Source organism: Doryrhamphus excisus, linkage group LG9, assembly GCF_037039965.1.
Source record: "Doryrhamphus excisus strain RoL-2023G ecotype Guam linkage group LG9, RoL_Dexc_Guam_v1.1, whole genome shotgun sequence".
Lineage (NCBI taxonomy): Eukaryota > Metazoa > Chordata > Actinopteri > Syngnathiformes > Syngnathidae > Doryrhamphus > Doryrhamphus excisus.
The window spans coordinates 17,275,471-17,297,988 of NC_136365.1; the positions used below are offsets into that span (position 1 = coordinate 17,275,471).

General features: G+C 40.5%; 1 protein-coding gene across 4 annotated transcripts in view; it reads right to left on the minus strand.

The window, feature by feature from the left end:
- LOC144899777 (uncharacterized) overlaps positions 1-10,611 on the minus strand; it is a 37,703-nt gene extending 27,092 nt beyond the window's left edge. For 2 of the 4 annotated variants that reach the window (XM_078793092.1, XM_078793089.1), the window contains exons 1-3: positions 10,496-10,611; positions 8,320-8,438; positions 2,993-3,085 (exon numbers count right to left, since the gene is read on the minus strand). In XM_078793092.1, coding sequence (XP_078649218.1) covers positions 2,993-3,085; positions 8,320-8,438; positions 10,496-10,505 — 222 coding nt within the window. In that variant the 5' untranslated portion in view covers positions 10,506-10,611. Of the gene's footprint in view, positions 1-2,713; positions 3,086-8,319; positions 8,439-10,049; positions 10,091-10,274; positions 10,378-10,495 lie in introns of those variants that run through there. The other 2 variants (XM_078793091.1, XR_013628063.1) reach the window with 2 other exon arrangements.
- Between the last annotated feature and the right edge of the window lie 11,907 nt (positions 10,612-22,518).

The window sequence follows — 22,518 nt, forward strand, 5'->3', positions numbered from 1 at the left end:
GATGGCGCCGCAATGCTGCTTCTGTCCACCAGACAGAGCCAGGAGACCTGGAGCCAAATGCCTACAGGGAAGCTGATATCATTGCAGCGCCCTGATGATTGCATTGCTTTCATTCTGAACCCGTACATTAACTAATGAAGGTTTTTTAGGATATATCGTTTGCAATATTGCTGTTCAATTATCTCTCCCTCGCTCTATTGTGGTTTTTCAAAAAAATTTGAAATTATTGCTATTTCATGTTTTATTATTAATTATCATTATTCTGGAGCTGCACGGCGGTCGAGTGGTTAGCGTGCAGACCTCACAGCTAAGAGACCCAAGTTCAATCCCACCCTCGGCCATCTCTGTGTGGAGTTTGCATGTTCTTGCTGTGCATGCGTGGGTTTTCTACGGGTACTCCGGTTTCATTATTATGAGATTATTATGAGACTTACTATGGAGACCAGACATAAGTAATGTTCCATTATTGACACAACATTAGATTACCATCACACCGCATGGATAAGAGTGAAAATAAGTTTACCTATCACTCAGTGTGGAAGTGGTATAATTTTGGCTCCTTTGTCCTTCTTCCCACTCTGTTTAGAATACAGTGAATTAACTGGAGGGTAACTAGTTAGCTCACTAGCTTTATACTAATGCTTTAATAAGCCATGGCCATCTCTTGTGTCCTTGCAGTGATCCTGTAGCCTGTGCATTACAGCAGTGTAGTGTAAAGGAAGAATAAAGGGAGTGTAAAAGGTGAATGTAGGGGTGTTATTTCATGTCCACAGGGCTCTGATAATGATTGTACTTAAAGGTCATAAACAGGTTTATCTGTTTATCTATTCTGAAGCTTGCATACCAGGAGAAAGTGGCAGTTAAGGACGCCATCATCTTCTTGCTCCACCGATCGCTGCCTCACCCGGAAAGAGGCAGTGGTGCTACGAGAATTACATAATTTTCGGACTTCTCCAGTGCCTTTAACACCATCCAGCCTCAGCTCCTCAGGGACAAACTGACACATATGGGAGTAGGATCACACCTGGTGGCATGGAACACAGACTACCTGACTGGCAGACCTCAGTGTGACTGGGGAACGACAGGTCCGACACTGTGACCAGCAGCAAGGGAGCACAGCAGGGAACTGTGCCCTCTCCTGTTCTGTTTACCCTGTACACGTTCGACTTTCAGTACAACTCTGAGCTCTGCCAGGTTCAGAAGTACGTGGACGACATGGCCATTGTTGGATGTATCAGGAATGGACAGAAGGATAAGTACAGAAAACTGATCCAGGACTTCGCCAAACCCCCTGCACCTCAACACCACTAAGGCTGGAAATGGTGGTGGACTTTAGGAGGAGAAACCGGACAAACCAATATCCTGTTCTCATTAAAGGTGACCTTGTGGAGGTCTTTCACACCTACAAATACCTGGGAGTTCATCTGCATGATAAACTGAACCGGATTGCCAATGTGGATGCTCTGTGCCGGAAAGGCAGAGCCGCCTGTACTTCCTCAAAAGGCTGGCGTCCTTCAATGTATGCAAGAAGCTGCTGCAGATCTTCAACAAGACTTTGGCAGCTAGTGCCCTCCTTTGTGAGGTAGTGTGCTGGGGGAGCAGCCTCAAGGAGATGGACGCCACAGACCGACGAGGAAGGCAGGCTCCATCATTGGCACTGAGCTGGACAGCCTGACATCTTTGGCAGAGCATAGGAGACCGAGGAAGCTTCTTTCCATTTTGGACAATCAGCATAATCCAATGCATGGCATCATCTCCCGACACTAGAGTAGTTTCAGTGGCAGATTACTATCACTGCTTTCTTCCAGTGATAGACTGAGCAGCCATGGCATGTCAGCTCAGTAGCCAGTCTCCATGACGTGTAAAAGGTAATGTAATCTAACGTCATGTCTCCCAACATTACTGATGCCTTGTGACAAGAATACTATATATAACTCATTCATTTTCTACCCCTTATCCTCACAAGGGTCGCGGGGGTGCTGGAGCCTATTCCAGCTGTCTTTGGGCGAGAGAGAGAAGCGAGAAACAACCATTCACACTCACATTCATACCTATGGACAATTTGGAGTCGCCAATTAACCTAGCATGTTTTTGGAATGTGGGAGGAAACCGAAGTACCCGGAGAAAACCCACGCATGCACGGGGAGATGGCCGAGGGTGGAATTGAACCCGGGTCTCCTGGCTGTGAGGTCTGCGCGCTAACCACACGACTGCCGTGCAGCCATATATGTATATAACTCATCTTTATTATTATTATTTATATTTTGACTGAGGGCAGCACAGCGGTCGTATGGTTAGCGCGCAGACCTCACAGCTAGGCGACCAGGGTTCAATTCCACCCTCGGCCATCTCTGTGTGGAGTTCTCCAATTTCCTCCCACATTCCAAAAACATGCTAGGTTAATTGGCGACTCCAAATTGTCCATAGGTATGAATGTGAGTGTGAATGGTTGTTTGTCTATATGTGCCCTGTGATTGGCTGGCCACCAGTCCAGTCCTCTCGCCCGAAGACAGCTGGGATAGGTTCCAGCACCCCCGCAACCCTCGTGAGGAAAAAGCGGTAGAAAATGAATGAATGAATGAATGGTAAATTAGGTAAATTAATAAACAAGAAATGAGAGATGACTGTAATTGACATTGCCAACTACTGGCTTAGCATGCATATTAATCTTTTCATTTCATTTTTAAAGTACACAAAGAAAACAAAGTCCACTTTTTACCTGGTCGTTCTCATGTAAAGTTCCCCTTTGTGCACAGCGTCAGGGTTTTAAAGAAGCCCCGAGGGCCAACGTCTGCCTTCTCGCACTCTGACTCTCACCTCACTGTGGGGGGGCGTCGATCGGCCTTGAAAAACCAAGTCAGTATCATGCCGAAAATTTGACAGCTCTCGTGCTGCAGGAGACAACGGCCGTCTCGCTTTTCCAATCCGTGACACGCATTGTGTTGAATTACCTTTCATTCAAATGCTTACACTCGCTCTGTCTTGTACTCACCTCGGAGTACTCACAGATTTTTGATGATTTATGCTCCTCGGAGCTCTGCCAGCCCTGTTTTGACCCGGTGGTTGTTGCTTGGCTTTGCATCACCTACAAACATTTTTTCGGGTGGGGGATGGGGGGGGGCGTTAAATTCAAGAGGGGAAACCTATCAGATGGATGAAGATTGAACTGATGTGTTTGCAGAAAAATCAGTAAACAACATTAATTTCAAATGAAAAAAAATAAATCAGGAAGTGAGTAATTCTCAAATGAGCCCTTCTCATCAAGCTGATAAACTTTGGAGGTAGAAGTAAGACAGGCATCAAAGTTTCCAACAAAGTCATTTGACAGCCAGGCGCTAATTTTTACCCTTTCACCAAAGATGTACCGAGTGATTCGTCAGTTTAGTCTGTGAGACTGTATTCAGGCTACGTGCAGAGAAACGTTGATTGGGTTGCCAATTGTAGCAAAGACTTCTGTACAGTACACTTCTGCGGAATTAACACAAGAGCCAGTTGATCTTTGTCGCTTGGGGGAGAAAAACAGGCACCCTAAGTAAAGCTAGACCTCCTTTGAAAGCACCCCGAGATCATACACTGTCTTTAACATCAAAAAAAGTGTCCACATGGATATTCTTAATGGGTTTAACTGGGATGAATTATTCAAATCTTCCCTGAGTGCCTCCCTGGCAAGCGAATCAACTTGCAAACGGTCGCGGCTAAATGTTATTTTTCTTCTCATCGCACGGTGAGATTAAATGTAAATGACATGAAAAACGTTGACGTGACAGTGGGAATGCTTTAAAGTCTGCACTAAAAGACGTCTCTACAATTTTAATATCTGTCAAGACAATATCTCAAAACATGTTCAAGCCGCAAAATACCACTTTTATTTGAGTGTTTAGGGTCATAACATATTCCCTTTATCGCTCGCACATCACACTATGAATGTGAGTTGGAATTATTACATCATTAATATTTTTATCTACGACTGTGCAAATTCGATATGAAGCAGAAAGCTTCGGCACAATGATGAGGAACGGGGGGATAAAGCGGTCTCGGAATTCAGCAAAAAACACCACCACCCAGCTGTGAACCGTCAAATTGCAGATCTGCCTTTGATGGCTGACCCGATGTGGCTTACTGTGACAATACATCACAGGGGGGGGGCCTCTGAGAAGCTAATCTCTTAGAATGAAAAGCTTCTTGCCATTGAACAGCCCAGCTGATCTTTAAAGGACCGCCTTAAGGTTGACTGCTAATGATGGCTTCTTCAGGTGGTCAGGATAAGTGATGGACTCAACCTTGTCATGGATCAGATTTATACTGTATGTGGTAGGAACATGTGTAACGTCTCTAACAGGAAGGGCACTGCGGGTGTCGTGATAATGGATCTTTCTAGTTTTTAGTTAAACATCAGCTGTGCTGTCGAGGCACAAGTGAATTTCTTGTTTCCTCCTACTGTTACAGTGGTGCCTCGTTTATTGAAGGGGTTAGGTTCTGAAAATAACCCACAATAAGCACTATCTGTGAAGTAGTCCTTTATTGTTTACAATTATAATATATATTTTAGGCTGCACTGTGGATGAGTGGTTAACGCGTTAGGCTCGGAGACCGGAGTTCGATTCCACCCACACCCACCCATTCCACCGACATTCCAAAAACATGCTAGGTTAATTGGCGACTCCAAATTGTCCATAGGTATGAATGTGAGTGTGAATGGTTGTTTGACTATATGTGCCCTGTGATTGGCTGGCCACCAGTCCAAAGTGTACCCCGCCTCTCGCCCGAAGACAGCTGGGATAGGCTCCAGCATGACCGCGACCTTCGTGAGGATTAGCGGTAGAAAATGAATGAATAAATATATCTTTTAAGGCTGTAAAATCCCTCACCATACACCTTATAATAATAATAATAATAATAATAATAATATAATAATAATAAGCCCCTCTACCTGCCCACACGCACAACCAAAAATTTAAATTATTGTTATTTATTCTAAATTATTGAAATTATTTGTACAAATTACTGTTTACGCTGTACATTGCTGTTCATATTTGATGTCATCTATTTATTCTCCACATTATTATTTATTATTACACGGGAGCCAGGCAACGACATGTTGTTGGCAATTTCACTGCTGTGTTATTGTACAATGACAAAGAAACCTGTGTAAAAAAAAATAAATAAATAAAACAATGAATGCAAAGCTCAAAACCCATTTTTAGGCCCAAACATTTCTTTCAGAAATAAAAATATGAGGGTTTTCCTACAAAGAAATATGACACCTTTAAAAATAAATTTAATATTAATGATCAACCTGGACACATAAGAAATCATATTTTACAGTTCCTCTGACCATGCCTCCTCATACTGGCACCACTCTGCTGTAGCGTTTTTGAATCCTTGTTAAAACGTATGACTGCTGTCGTCCTTATGCTATTTTCCTCATTTTTTATGTAACTAAACAAAGATCCGTTTATTCTGGAGTTCTACCTTCCTTCACTATGTGCAGAAGTAAAACTTTTTGTGCAACAGTTAGTGAAATAGTGAGGCCGTGAAAGGTGAACAGCAATGTAGTATAGACTGTGTTACAATGACGCTACCTCTGAAGGCTAAAAATGTGTCCCCCAACTTAAAGGACTTAAGTTGTAAATGGTGTACTGTGAACCCAAGTGTTCAGGCTAATTTACTGCATCAAGCAGTTCAAACCGTGAGCATATTTTGGGTCAGAACAATCGTCCTTGTTTGTTTGCCAGAAATGAGCTGCAAATAAGCAATAAATGCCGCCAATGATCTTGCCGACGGAGCTTACCGTTTCATACGTAACGGATCAAATTATGAGAGACCTTGCAGTGCGCAGGCAGGGGCTCAGCATGGGATTAAGGGGCAACTATCTCAAGGCTGTGCTTCTCAGATAACTGCACCTAGAGCAACCTTTCCTCAAACACACAATTACCCACTCCCTCCCCTGATCCCCTTTCCAACCACCTCCCCTTTGAATTTCATCAGGGGCTTAATTAGTATACAAATAAAACTTCCCTTATCTCCCTCTCGCCCTAATTGGCCTGTCTTTAGTTATGCCTGGTGAGTGTGTGAGAGAGTCGGGGCCCCTGTAATTAGAGTGACCGTGTTCACCTTTCCACTCAGACACGCGGGTGCTCAGGGGGCCCAGTGGGAAGGCACTGCTGGTGTTGTTGCTGCTGCTGCTGCTGGTGCTGCTGATGGTGATGGGGTTCTCCTCACATGAAAGTATGTGAGTGAGTGTTTCTATTGGGGGGCATTGAGGAGGGGGTGTGCTCAGGATTATTACTCGGCAATCATTCTTGGACCGTCCCAAATGTGTTCTCATGAGCCAGGAGGGCTTTGGGTGCCGGCGGTTCCCACTGAATGGAAAGAAGGAGGCGTCATTCTTCCATTATTTCATTCTCAACTTAAAGTGTTTATCGATTATCTCGGCTCCGGCTCCTCGACAACTTAATATTGGGTGACAGTACGCCGCGTTCTCACCGTAATTAGAGCGGAGGTGGGGGAGTGTTGGTGGTGGTGGTGGTAGAGGTTGCGGGGGGCAATTAGAACCCTTTGTTATTAAACTTGATTCATCTCTGCCCTGCTCCGCTTTCGAATGCTTACCAAGGGTATCGGGCCATCCACCCGTCTGAAATTGGCTCACCTGCAAATTATCACGTCTGCTGCCAGACGTCCCCCCATTGTCTGCCCATCACCCCCCCACACACGCATCCTCGCACTGCCAATAACACACAGTAATAACAGTAAAGATCCTCCAGTCCTTACCCTCAAATCCACTGGTCTAACAAATACAACAGAGGTCCTTTATTTATTATGTTATTATTATTATTATTAGTTTATGTTCGTCTTCCAATAATGTAAAAAAACATTTTAAGGGGATGACTGATGGATACAGAATATATAGTATTCAGTAAAGTGAGCAAATTAGTACATTTTTAGGACATGTCTCAATGGACAATACTGTAGAAATAATATATGATATACTTTAAAGTAGTCAGTGTACAGCTTATATTGCGGTATAGGTCAAAATATTTGGCAACAAATTTAATACCAAGATAAATGTATATTGCCTACTGTCAAGAATGGTGGTTCTTGCGTCATATTCTGGGGCTGCATGAGTGCTGCCAGCATGGGGTTGAGCTGGGTTTGATTGAGGGGCAACATAAATTTGAACATGTACTGTGACATTATGAAGCAAAGTATGATGCAATGCATTGGGAGAAAGTTTTCCAACACGATTAGGAGCCCAAACACACCTCCAAGTTTCCTTGCAGAGGAAGCTGAAAGTGAAAGTGAACCCAACTGAGCAACTGTGGGGCATCCTCAAGTGGAAGAACGGTGGAGGAGTGTCTACCACCCACTTGCTCCACGATGTCAACATGGCGGAATGGAGGGGTTTAAAATTAACACTAAATTGTTTGGTGATTTTAATGTCTCAGGCTGCACGGTGGACAAGTGGTTAGCGCGCAGACCTCACAGCTAGGAGACCCGAGTTCAATCCCACGCTCGGCAATCTCTGTGTGGAGTTTGCATGTTCTCCCAGTGCATGCGTGGGTTTTCTCCGGGTACTCCGGTTTCCTCCCACATTCCAAAAACATGCTAGGTTAATTGGCGACTCCAAATTGTCCATAGGTATGAATGTGAGTGTGAATGGTTGTTTGTCTATATGTGCCCTGTGGTTGGCTGGCCACAGCTGGGATAGACTCCAGCACCCCCGCGACCCTCGTGAGGATAAGCGGTAGAAAATGAATGTCTCATCAGTCCCCCTTCCCACTGCCTACCCTCGCATCTTCTGCCTAATCGTTGGAGTTGGATACTGATCTTTTGGAGGGTGGGGATCAATCTTGGTGTCGGCAGCTCAGAGCTCGCCTCTCTTTTTTTCTCTCTCAGTAGTGGCAGGACAAGTGTCAGCTGGAGGAGAGGCAGCCATCGCGCTGAGGAGCCCAAAGGGGAGCGTACCTCCACTAGACAAAAGATCAATTCCCTCCACTTCACTCTCCGCGCCTGATAACAAGCAAAAGTTCAGCAAGCCCAGGAGCTGTCTTGCCTTTGAAATGTGCATTCTGCCACGGTGAACACTGTGACACACAGACACACACACCCACACAAAATTACCTCACATGCTAAAATTGTGTGTGTGTGTGTGTAGACATACAGTACAAGGGCATAACTATGTGCATTCAATAAAAATATGCTCTATTTAAAAAGTAATGTTTTAAAATTGGAGGTTGCTTGCTTGGTTGACTCTGTATAGGATGCTTTCCAGTTTGTTTGAATTAAACAATCACTTCATAACAAAAATTTCCCATTTACCTTTTTGGTTAGACTCCTCATTGTTGTTGCCTGTCGTGATGTGCTGCGACTGATGTTCGGAAGTCTTTGCTGCTGAATTCCAGAGAGGCTGATGTTCTGGGACAGTTCCGGAGCTGGTTCTGCTTAAAGACAACCACAAACGGAGAACCATTCAGTGGACTGGAGGGTTGGGTGGTGGGGGGGGCAGTTTTTGGAACATTGCCGCTTCTCATCAGAGTTGAAATCCTAGCCGAGGGTCACCCCCATGGAGGTATTCAGCAAAGCACCACGGTGAACGCCACAAGCCTGACATTAATCACATGTTGATAAGCTTGGAATCAGTGTTGTTTTTATCTGCACCCCCCCCCCCATTCTTATTTCCAGGACATTCTTTCTTGGTTTGGAGCCCATATGTCACTGCAGTGTCTGTTTAATGTAGCCAATGATGAGGTTTCCCTCAACGAGGCCTCCAGCAGATGGCCCTCACATCTTCCTGCATGCACATTTATGAGGCAACCAGTCAGTGTTGTTTTTTGTCATGTTCGGGCTCCTAACTCGCAAAGCCACTATCACACAATTGACCTTTTACATGATTTTCAATTACAGACAGAGAGATGAGAGGGGTCCCTGTAGTGCAGCTGTCTCCCCTCCTGAACATCTGCCCGTCCGACGTGGTGGCGCGGCTGTGGCAGCGTGCCGACTCGTTCCCCCTTGTGAGGTCGCCTGCTCTGCCATGGGTTGGGTGGGCAGGTGCGAGCCGGGCCGGGCCCCTTCTGTCATTAAGCGGCCCAGCTGTGCTGTCACGTCTGGCAGAGGGGCGGGTGTCATCCGTGACCCTTGTCTCAGCTCCCACGCGTAGGCTTTGACAGGATGGGTGAGTTGGGGCCACGCACAGAATATCTATGAAGGACAACCGTCCCCGCTTTGCAACATGGTTTGCCCACATGCCAGGGCCAAAGTGCGGGATGGACCCCCATCATGCAATGCCAGTCAATAAAAAGACAATAAAGATTGGGTCTCCTCCCCTGCTGTGTCCTGACTGCATGTCCTTTCAAATGCACACTGAGGACAAAAATGATAGATGTTGATCACATTAGATGCTTATTTACTCATTAAGTGCCCTTCAGTGGTTCAATAAAGACATAAAATAAAGTCTACCTCCAGAGACCCTCGATTATATTGAGTTTCAATCTTGCTCCAAACAATTTTGACAACAATAAAGCTCAGACTGTGGTGACCCACAATATAGTTACATTCATGACTTGGGAAAATCGTCTTCACTTCCGTTTCCGGGTTATGTAGTTGTGGTAGCGCCCTAACCGTTGATTAAATCTTACCTTTATGTATCCCCACATAGTATCAACATTTGGGAGGAAATATAAGGTGAAAGAAAAACGGAAATACATCCAAATACATGCTCCATAACATTTTGACAACAATAAAGCTCAGACTTGGGAAAAATCGTTTCCACTTCCGCGTCCGGGTTATGTAGTTGTGGTAGCGCCCTAACCGTTGATTAAATATTACCTTTATGTATCCCACATAGTATCAACATTTGAGAGCAAATATAATGTGAAAGAAAAGGGAAAATACATCCAAATACATGCTCCATACCATTTTGGCAACAATAAAGCTCCGACTGTGGCGACACACAATATAGTTATGACATTTATGACTTGGGAAAATCGTTTTCACTTCCGCTTCCGTGTTATATAGTTGTGGTAGCACCATAACCGTTGATTAAATCTTACCTTGATGCATCCTCACATAGTATCAGCATTTGGGAGCAAATATAATGTGAAAGAAAAAGGTAAATACATCCAAATACATGCTCCATACAATTTTGACAACAATAAAGCTCAGACTGTGGCGACAAACAATATAGTTACCACATTCATGACTTGGGAAAAATCGTTTCCACTTCCGCTTCCGGTTATGTGGTTGTGGTAGCGCCCCAACTATTGATTAAATCTTACCTTTATGTATCCCCACATAGTATCAACATTTGGGAGCAAATATAAAGTGAAAAACAGAAATATATCCAAATATATGCTCCATACAATTTTGACAACAATAAAGCTCAGACTGTGGCGACAAACAATATAGTTACGACATTCATGACTTGGGAAAATCGTTTTCACTTCCGCTTCCGTGTTATGTAGTTGTGGTAGCGCCCTAAGCGTTGATTAAATCTTACCTTGATGCATCCTCACATAGTATCAGCATTTGGGAGCAAATATGAGGTGAAAGAAAAAGGAAATACATCCATACATCCCTCTGTGCATCGGAGAACGGTGCGTCGGTGTGTTCAATGACCGTCAAAAAAGTAGGACAAATCGCAACTCGCATTAAACATTAAAAAACGGTGGAATTTCTAATTAATAGTTATAGTATTGTAATAAAATAATATTTATTCATTCATTTTCTACCGCTTGTCCCCACAAGGGTCGCAGGGGTGCTGGAGCCTATCCCATCTGTCTTCGGGCAAGAGGCGGAGTACACCCTAGACTGGTGGCCAGCCAATCACAGGGCACATATAGACAAACAACCATTCACACTCACATTCATACCTATGGACAATTTGGAGTCGGCAATTAACCTAGCATGTTTTTGGAATGTGGGAGGAAACCGGAGTACCCGGAGAAAATCCACGTGGGTGAATCTCCTAGCTGTGAGGCCTGCGTGCTCACCACTCGTCCACCGTGTAGCCTTATTTAATACATTTCCCCCAAAATTATTACATTGTATGTATAGTACAATAAGCTTGGTTCCTTGTCCTGCAATGTAGTAAAGAAAGTCATGTGAGCTGTGAGGCACAGTTGAGGCCTCCCCTGTTCCCTAAAAAGCTGCTTTTTTTGTCAGGTATTGTTCTCAGTCTGGGTGCCTCCCAGGGGAGGCCCATCTCCCACTTTGACAACCTCTGCAGTATATACTCTTTAGGTCTTGTTGGGTCCTTCCAGATTATGTCGATGATCGTCTATTTTACATGATGAACATGCAGCATACTCACATTGGTGTAATATTTGTGATGCTGCCAGCAATGCAATTTTTGATCATTGCAGACTCCAGTGACTTCCACATTTGAATTCTAAGGTTTCACTGGAATAATCACATCTTTGTACTCACACTGGGCTCTTAATGCTGTTTAGACTTGTAAGAAGTCAGCAATTTGGTCATTTTTTTTAAGGTATTTTATTTTTCTACTGCAGTAGTCCTAGACTTACCTTTTTAGTAAACACACACATACACACACACACACTTGTCTGGCATTATTGGCGGCGTGCCTTCATCCACCGACACCTCCCAGTGTCCCTGGTGGCCTTTGTCACAGAAGAAAGAGAATGATCAATATCCCAGTTTAACTCCACGTTCAAAGCCGATCGCGGGGGCCTCATGCTTTTAATGAATCCCCCTTTCATTCAGCACAAGTTTTTCAAAACATCAAACAATAAATCGGCCACGGCGGCACCGTAAAATATTTAGATCTATTGACTGTGTTTAAAAAATCTAGAGGGCAAGCAGCTCCAGCGGTTTGATGCTGATATGTTCTGAACGCTTTAATCTGTTCGAGTGCTTGCTTTTTGTTTTTTTATGTTTTTAAAATCTGACCGGGTTGCTCCAAAAAAAGGAGGCCTCAAATGTATTTTCCAAGTCTTTTTCAAAAGCTCCACGTATAAGTAGAAATAACGCCCAGTGTTCTTGGTACCAAGGTCAGAGGTCATTTGTGACCCAAAACTACTTTGTTAGGTGTTTGTTTTTTCTTCAAATACAATAGATTATTGATAGATTCCATTGGTCTAATATTCTCCCTTTTAATTGACGCCATGCTTCAGTTCATGGTCCCGTGTGTTATCCACCTGAACCAATAAACACCACACCTCAAGTAAAACTGTTCTTTTCCTGTCCCAAAACAGCAAACCCATACCATGTATCACTGTAGACCTCAGCCACATCTGAGACCCACAACACAGGTTGCCAGATGTTGCACCTGTAATGCTAACATTTACGGTGGAGTTTAATGAGTAAATGCTGGAAGGATATTTGTGGGAAAATTATTTCATCAAATATTTCTTTTCGCAGCGAGCATCTGGCTAAAAGACGCAGCCTGAAACGCTCAAAATTCACCACAAAAAAATGCAGACTCAGTCTCATGCAGTAAATGCTTGAAGGTTGTATTGTGCAAGTAACATACAAGCAAGCATTTATAGTATTGAAATTCATTCATTCATGTCAAAATATTTGTCCTTTTTTTTTAGTACCGATCCCTTTTCCCCCCTCAAGGTTTATTTTTCCCAAATGGTTTGAGTTTTATGAGGCTCTTTTGTGATTAAGAGCTATATAAGAAAACTGACTTGACTTGACTTGACTTGACTTGACTTGACTTGGCTTGACTTGGCTTGGCTTCGCCTGGCCTGGCCTGGCCTGGCCTGGCCTGGCCTGGCCTGACTTGACTTGGCTTGACCTGTCCTGTCTTGACGTGGCGTGGCGTGGCTTGGCTTGGCTTGGCTTGGCTTGACTTGGCTTGATTTGACTTGATGTAACATGACTTGACTTGACCTGATCCGCCTTGGCTTGGCTTGGCTTGGCTTGGCTTGGCTTGGCTTGGCTTGGCTTGGCTTGGCCTGACCTGACTTGACCTACATTGACTTGATTTGACCTTATCTGACCTGACTTGACCTTCATTGACTTGATTTGTCCTGACTTAGACTGACATGACATAACCTGACCTGACTTAGACTGACATGACATGACATGACTTGACTTGGGGCAAGACATCCTCATCCTTCGCCACTTTGCGCATGAAATTTCGTTCAAAATATATTCATATATTTATTAAAAATCATAGTTTTTTTTATGTTGAATATGCCCAAATTGTATACATTTTTTGTGCCCAAACGAATGGCTAAATGAACTAACCACTGTAGGGAAATACTCTCCAGAACAGGAAGTAAAAAAAAAAAAGAAAACATGTCAGATTATGTCTTATTTATGTCTAATGTGCCTTATTTTCTCTCATTGTGATTGTGTGAGGTGATTATAGGGGTGTTATTTCATGTCTGTAGGGCTCTAATAACAGTAAGAAATTTGTTTAGAAGGTTAACAGTTTCACTTACTGTGGTTGGGTCTGGATGGAACTCTATTTTCATTTCTACATTGAAATTAGTTTCCTCACAACATCACCATAACTTAACGTCAATGATGATCAGAAATGATACTAATTTATGACAAAAGTGCATCAAAAAGACCATTACCAATAAGTGTTGTGTCTGTTTGACCCATGACCCAAGGCCGATATTAGGTCCTGAACCTCAGTCTGAGAAACACTGAGTAGTTCTTTTGTCTTTTGTTGATTGCAAGCACAAATGTGGACGTGAGGTAATGTGAGGTCATTGTGTTACAGTTTCAAGATGTCTCATGTTGGGTCAAGTTTGCCACGATCTGAGCCATTTTTGCTCCAGCAGCAGTACTATGTGTGTGTGTGTGTGTGTTCACTTGCCTATTTTTGTGTGTGTTTATGTGCGTGCGACAGCCCGGCCTTGACGTTAAACATCTGTCAGGTGATTCATGCGGCTGCGAATGTGCAGCGACATGGCGGCCCATCTGCCGAGGTGCAGGCCATCCCTGCAACCTGGCCCTCGCAGGGGCCACGGCGAGATTGCGTCATCCTTTCCTCCTCTTCCTTCGCGGCTGCTTCACTAAAGTGACAAGCACCTTCTCTTTCCAGTTGTGTACACGGCAGGGCGGCAGATGCCGAGCCTCTGGGAGATTTAGGGATGGCAAACATAATGAAACTCAACTACTTTGTGTGTGTTTGAGTCGGGGGGGAAAAAAGTCAGAGAAAGGTATGCACATTTACCTTGGCCTAAACCATAATTCTGCCTTAATAAAGATAATTACTCTCTGTTTTGATATAGATATTGATTCAAAAATATGTTTTTTTTCATTGTGGGGAAGTATTAAACTGCACCACATCATAGCATATTACAGGTATACCTTATTTAGCAACATATGATGTAACTTATTTTATTGATCAAATATGATTTATTTATATAATAAATGCACTCAGCTGCATGGGTGGGGGATGACATATTAATTATCACGAATTATATAACATATCTTTTGAGAATAGTCTGAAAATAATATATTTCAACTCCATGTTTTCAAAACAAAAAACACTATATTGTGATTTATTTAATTGCATGGATATTTAACCTACCACATTTATAAAGTGGCATTAAATCAGTAATTAAAGTACTTCAATTTGCTGAGTATTATCTGGTATTGAAGGTGCAGTAAAATGTACTGTTCAGTGTCAAATAAATCACATCCATAACGCTCCCTGATGCTTACTGACTTGCTCCACTTGAACTCGTGCATGTTCGTCACTGATGGAGACCTAGGGGCGCTTGATGTTGTCCCCGGGGCGTCCCGGGTGTTGTGTCTTGTTTATTCGACGTAGGAACACCTTTCTTTGATTTTTCCTTTGCATGGCTGAGCAAAACAAGTCTCGAGAGATGATTTCATCTTCTCATCCTCCCTCATTCAAGAAGTCTGGTGATATCATCCGTCATTTCGGGTTGGTGGTAAACATAACGTGTAATTGCCGGGGATGTCGCGCCTTTCAGATGTCATGGAATCACAAAATAACACTCATCATTTATTTGTGTGCGCAGCTGGGAATGTTTTCTTTTTGACCAGTAGGTGGCAGTGTGATACCTGAAAGTACGGCTTAGCCACAGCACTTGATTGAGGTGGCAAGTTGAAATCACACTTTTATATCATCGAATGGTAATATTTATAAAGTCATGCATATAATATCACAGACTAAAAAAAATTAGAGGTTTTTTGAGTAAATTTTAGGATAAATTAGTGTATTTTTTTAAGGTGTAGGATATTAAAATGCTTAGTTCAAATGTTATATTTCACTGACATTAAATGACAAAATTGTATAAATAAAACCTGGTAATATTTATAAAGTCATGCATATAACATCACAGACTAAGAAAAATTAGAGTTTTTTTAGGGTAAATTAGTGTATTTTTTATGGTGTAGGATATTAAAATGCTTAGTTCAAATGTTATATTTCACTGACATTAAATGACAAAATTGTATAAATAAAACCTGGTAATATTTATAAAGTCATGCATATAACATCACAGACTAAGAAAAATTAGAGTTTTTTTAGGGTAAATTAGTGTATTTTTTCAAGGTGTAGGATATTAAAATGCTTAGTTCAAATGCTATATTTCACTGACATTAAATGACAAAATTGTATAAATAAAACCTGGTAATATTTATAAAGTCATGCATATAATATCACAGACTAAGAAAAATTTGAGTTTGTTTTTTTAGGGTAAATTAGTGTATTTTTTTAAGGTGTAGGATATTAAAATGCATAGTTCAAATGTTATATTTCACTGACATTAAATGACAAAATTGTATAAATAAAACCTGGTAATATTTATAAAGTCATGCACATAATATCACAGACTAAGAAAAATTTGAGTTTTTTTTAGGGTAAATTAGTGTATTTTTTTCAAGGTGTAGGATATTAAAATGCATAGTTCAAATGTTATATTTCACTGACATTAAATGACAAAATTGTATAAGTAAAACCTGGTAATATTTATAAAGTCATGCATATAACATCACAGACTAAGAAAAATTAGAGATTTTTTTTTAGGGTAAATTAGTGTATTTTTTTATGGTGTAGGATATTAAAATGCTTAGTTCAAATGTTATATTTCACTGACATTAAATGACAAAATTGTATAAGTAAAACCTGGTAATATTTATAAAGTCATGCATATAATATCACAGACTAAGAAAAATGTGAGTTTTTTTTTAGGGTAAATTAGTGTATTTTTTTAAGGTGTAGGATATTAAAATGCTTAGTTCAAATGTTATATTTCACTGACATTAAATGACAAAATTGTATAAATAAAACCTGGTAATATTTATAAAGTCATGCATATAATATCACAGACTAAGAAAAATTAGAGTTTTTTTAGGGTAAATTAGTGTATTTTTTTAAGGTGTAGGATATTAAAATGCTTAGTTCAAATGTTATATTTCACTGACAATAAATGACAAAATTGTATAAATAAAACCTGGTAGCATAAAGAAGTATAGTTTGTTAGGGTAATATTTTTTTCTGTGCATTTCATAAATGTTTTGCGTTCAAATTGTATGAAAACTCTCTTTTTATATAGAGTTAAGGTCTAAAATAGTTGTTTATCTTTTTTAAAGAATGTTATCCATCCATTCATTTAAAAAAAATATATGTATTTTTTCATACTCTACATTAAAGAGTGGAAATGGTAGATTAATCTCTTAGACTTTTTTGTTGTTGTTGCATGTAGTCAGTTGAAGTCAACATCCCGAATTCCACTTTTTCCTCCCCCCTGCATCCACAATCTTATAGTGCTTGCAATATTTTGCAAATGCCGCTAATCTCACTCTGTGACTGTCAGGGTCAAAGTCATGTTAGTTCGTACAGCAGATGTGCAAACTACAACTTTTAAATCCTCACCAAAAGCAATTAAAAGCTTATAATTTAAGTGTCAGCGATCTGCTCCAAATGAATTATTGTGTATTATTGGTGCAGCGCAGCTTGCGTTGACTATCATGTTGCAATAAAAATTAAACTGAATATTTAGCTCTAGTGTCAAAAAAGACAAAAAAAAAAAAAAAGAATTCTGCTACATTCACTGCCTCCTTTCAGAATTAGATATTTATTTCTAAGGAGAAGAGTGGAGGGGGGGAGAAAAAAAATCAATTAGTGCTAAATTTATTCATGGATTTCTACGATCAATGCGCCCACTGTGAGGGGCTCGCTGGGACCCGGTTCATCCCAGTTAATGTGTTTGAAGGGAGAATTACCATTGATGTTGTTTTCTCTTCCTCGTGGGTCAAAGGGCATCCTGGAGCTGTCACCGCCAAACCCACCCACTACACACGCCGTGAAGGAACCTCGCTCCGGTCCTTACCGACAAGGCACCTGGACAGGAGGGAGGACGGCGGCGTGAAGTAAATACAATAAGGTTGGTTGGCTGTGTGTCTTAGTGGAGTTTAATTGTGAATCCAATCAAGAGCTGCTGAGGAACCATATTTGGTAACTTGTATTTAAGCTAATCATAAAAAAGGGGAGTATAAATAACAATGACAGTGACATCCTGGAATAAAAAAGCATATTGTTTTCTTTCTCGATTAATCTGAGCAGGTTTTGATTTATCGACTAATCGATTAGACCCTTAATATAAACCAATCAATACAAGCCAAACAGTGAGTTGTTTGGTCTGCAACATATCAAAAAAGAAAAAATGTCAAGTACTGTTTTGCAGAGTCAAAGCTGATGTATTTGGCCTAAAAAACAAAGATAACATGTCTGCTTTCATGGATGATCAAGGAAATGTCCAAATATTTACAACTGAGAGGCTGAAATCAGAGGATAATTACATTTTTAAAAACAAATTGGTTAAATGATTGATGAAGCATCTTGTTGCAGCACTAGATATGATAAATATTTCTCCCATATGCTCTTGAGACACATATTGATGTTCATGATCAGATTGTTGCAGTTCTACAAATAATACAATGATAATGATTACGTAAAGAGTGATTTAACCTTTAACAAAATATTAATAAAAACATGTCAGCATCCCAAAAACGTTTGAAAAATATGTTTACACTTTAGTCAGTCTTTTAGACAAGGTCATTTTATATATACAGTATGAATTTGTATGCATACATTTCTTTTTTTAAATAAAAAAACACCCAAACACATATTTTTTTATTTGTACTTTTTGCATAAACACTATTATTTAACATTAATACACACACAATTATCATTTTAGTGGCAAAGCAGCCTTGTGGAAAAAGTGAGATATTTTGCTGCATGCTTTGAATGGGCAAAAATAGGGTCATTTTAACCATTTAAAAATAATTCATATTTAAATAAGAAGATAATAGTCCAAATTGAAGTCTTAATTAATTTAGGCAAATCCAGGGGTCAAAATTGCAATTTCTGTGGGAGCTTTTTGGGCACTTTTTGAACCAATTTGTAATTTTAGTTGAATTTAAGGAACAATTCTAAAAAAGTTCTGTTTTTCCACACAGCCCAAAAAAATAACTGAATGGCACAAAACATCTTCAGAGTGAAAAACTATTATTTTCCTCTATCGTTTGGAATTTCAGCGAGCAAACGCTAGGCTGGTCCAAAAGGTGTGTGTATTTCTTTTTTTTTTTTTAGTTTTTTAATTGGCAGCATAACGTGCAGTTATAATTCGCCTGATCTTTCGTGACCCCATCCGCTTCATCCTTTCCGATTCTCGGATGGCGCTTGATTCCGCTCTGCAAAAAAAACCCTAAAATGCAGTGCAGCGGTGGCGGCGGCCTCTAAAATCATTCTTCAAGGCTATTCCTTTTTCCGTATTGATTTCAAACAATTCTCACACACGGAGCGATATTTCAGGTCAATTAGACATATTTGGGTACTTGCAAATCATTTTTTGGCCAGCACCATGACCACCATCACCATCGGCCTCTCTCACCTCACCGCACTCCCGCATCCCGAGGCTCTGAAACTGCACTTTTGGCCTCACAGCGTTGCACACGTTCTCGGCGGAGCTTGACATTTTGATCCGCAACAGAGACTAAATGATAACGGTTTCCTTGTAAATACTGTTGCCTGCGGGGGAGGGTTTAAATAGACCAAGGAGGACTTTCTTTTTTTTTTTTCCAGCTCACCCACTTGTTTATATGCGCAGCTCATCTAAATGTGGACGGCAAAAAGCACGTGGAAAATTCTCTCGTTGCATTGGGTGCTGCAGTGCAAAGGCAAACCTGGTAATTATTGCAAAAGCGCTCAAACCCTCCACTTTTACACGTCGCGCTTTCACCTGAGGCTTCAATTGCTGCGTTAACTTTGACAACCTTAATAAAAACGTATTTCTATCTGTGATTAAATATGATTAATTGTCAGTTAACTATGGAAAAAGTGATTAATCATGATTAAATATTTTTATTTAATTGAATTCATTTCCGACCTGACTAAACTGCAGTACACCACGTTTACATGTGCATTATGTACCAGCGAAAGGAGTAGGAAGAAGCAGAGCTTATTTAATTAGATAGAAATAAAAAAACTTATTTCTATCTGTGATTAAATGTGATTAATTGTGAGTTAACTATGGTTTAAAAAAAGTGATTAATCTCGATTAAATATTTTTAAATCAAATTTATTTCCAACCTGACTAAACTGCAGTACATCACGTTTACATGTGCATTATGTACCAGCGAAAAGGAGTAGGAAGAAGCAGACCTTATTTAATTCCCATGTCTCAAATATACACTTTTACACGGCGCGCTTTCACCTGAGGCTTCCATTGCTGCGTTAACTTTGACAACCTTAATAAACACTTATTTCTATCTGTGATTAAATGTGATTAATTGCGAGTTAACTATGGTAAAAAGTGATTAATCACAATTAAATATTTTTTATCGTTTTAATCGAATTTATTTCCAACCTGACTATACTGGAGTACACCACATTTACATGTACATTATGTACCAGCGAAAGGAGTAGGAAGAAGCAGAGTTTATTTAATTCCCATGTCTCAAATATTCATATATATATCATATATCTGTGTTTAACTTGGACCAGTTTACCATTTTTAATAGGTGTACAGTAGAAAAGTTGATAGTTTGCAGATAAAAAGAATAAATGGAGATAAATATAGACTATAATAAAGAGGGTATATAATAAACAGTGTTTTAAATTGTTGTAAATTAAAAAGAAGATAAATACCAAATACATCATAACAATAAAGACTGATTTATTTTTATTTTTACGTTGTTAGGGTCAAATGTGTGAGCTTCCTCCTAAGGTCTAAAGAGAATCATTTGCGGTGTTTTTGTTTTTTTCCATCTCACTCACTTGTTTATATGCGCAGCTCATCTAAATGTGGATGGCAAAAAGCACGTGGAAAATTCTCTTGTTGCATTGGGTGCTGCAGGCTCAAATCCTCCACTTTGACACGGCGCGCTTTCACCTGAGGCTTCCATTGCTGCGTTAACTTTGACAACCTTAATAAAAACTTATTTCTATCTGTGATTAAATGTGATTAATTGTGAGTTAACTATGGTAACAAATGTGATTAATCATGATTAAATATTTTTAATCGATTTAATCAAATTTATTTCCAACCTGACTTAACTGCAGTACACCACGTTTACATGTACATTATGTACCAGCGAAAGGAGTAGGAAGAAGCAGAGTTTATTTAATTCCCATGTCTCAAATATTCATATATATATCATATATCTGTGTTTAACGTGGACCAGTTTACCATTTTTAATAGGTGTGCAGTAGAAAAGTTGATAGTTTGCAGATAAAAAGAATAAATGAAGATAAATATAGAATATAGTAAACAGGATATATAATAAACAGTGTTTTAAATTGTTAAGATAAATACCAAATACATAATAACAATAAAGACTGACTTATTTTTATTTTTACATTGTTAGGGTCAAATGTGTGAGGTTTAAAGGGAATCATTTGCAGTGTTTTTTTGTGTTTCTGCTCATGTACGAAAGACGTAGCTGCGTGTTTGAAGTGTCTATGATGAGGCTCATTAGGGTTCTGTTATTTGGATTCCCAACGTATTGTTTCTCACAGCTTGTATGAGCATGTATCCACATCTAAGAACCAACAACTCACTCTCCACCAGTTTTAATTATAAATGGACGAGAAATCAATTCTGTTTTTTGTTTTGTTTTTCTGCAGCTGTTAAAAAGTACCCTCAAACAAAGTATTCTGTCTGTCGTTAAGTAAAGACAATACTAAAGATTAACCCCGCCTGTCCCTACAATGCGTGTAGTCCTCCTACAACAAAAAGGTTCTCATTTTTTTGTTTTAATTGAGCCGCTAATGTTGTCATTGTATCATTCCCAGTAGGGGAAAAAAAAAAAAAAGATAAAGAAATGTATAATTCATAACGCTTGCAGATAGGCTAATGTTACACTTTCATAAAGCGTTCCCAGATCGCTGATAGTGTTTAGCACTCAAGAGCGGCCGACTTCTCGCTTCATGTCACATCCTTATCAAAAGACTGTTTTGTTCCTTCGTATTCCACACTCAAGCCTGTGATCTGTCACATGGGTGCCCCCCCCCCCGCCTTTTCCCCACTACCATCTCTGTGCTAGATCAATTGTGTTTGTGCGCTATGTGAATGTGTATCAAAGAGTCCCCCCGCGGAGAGAGAATCCGCGGGGACCTAGCGGAAAGGATCTCCCTGCGCAGGCAACCAGGAGGGGAAGGCGCGCAACAGTCAACAGAGTGTAAGAGGAGTTAAAGGTGATGGGGGTGTGCATGTTGATAAATCACCCCATTTACACAATGCTGCGTTGAAGCGGAGAGCAAATATATGCATATGTGTTTTAAATATAACCACAGCTGTTGATGCGGAGGTTCCCTAACATTAGGCTTGGGGTTAGTTTTTTGTGAGACCGCGGAGTGTGAGACCGTGACGCCCCTCAGAGGACCGATCCGATACCGATATTGACACCTTGACTTGGAGCCCTTTACTTATTTAAGCATGTGGGGTATTAGTTTTATCCACAGTAGCCACAGAGTTTTTCTCTTTCCGAATGACCTTTCCGAAAGCAATGGTATCCATGGAAAGGAATATTCCAATCACGTGTCTACATGCGCCGCTATAATCAACCAGAATAGTCAATGGGGCATGCGTAGTAAAACGTAAACACCAACATCACGTGATACCGACTTCCTCCAGTTTTTCTTTCACTTGTTGGAATAACTCCGTATTACCAGTTTTTCGTTCATCCAGTCTTGAAATTTAGTTTGAATCAAAAACAAACTTTCCGCAGCAGTCCAGTGCCGATTGCTCGCCTCCATTTTTTTAAATCGAAGAACGTCTCGAGCTGCGTGTTACGTCATATCTCAGCATTCGCTGAAAGAACGCACCCGGGAACAGGAAAAGATAAAGTTCAATCTTGCTAATATTTTATAATTAAGAAGAATTATTTTCTTTTTTAATAAAACTGGACTTGTGAATGGCGTATAGAAGGGTTTAGATTCTGTTCCACAGATGGCGCTAATGCACACAAAAGTTGCTTGCCAACCGCCAATAAACAACAGAAGAAGAAAAACACCACGAAGAAGAACGCAGTCTGACAACTTTCCGATTGAGCGGGTAC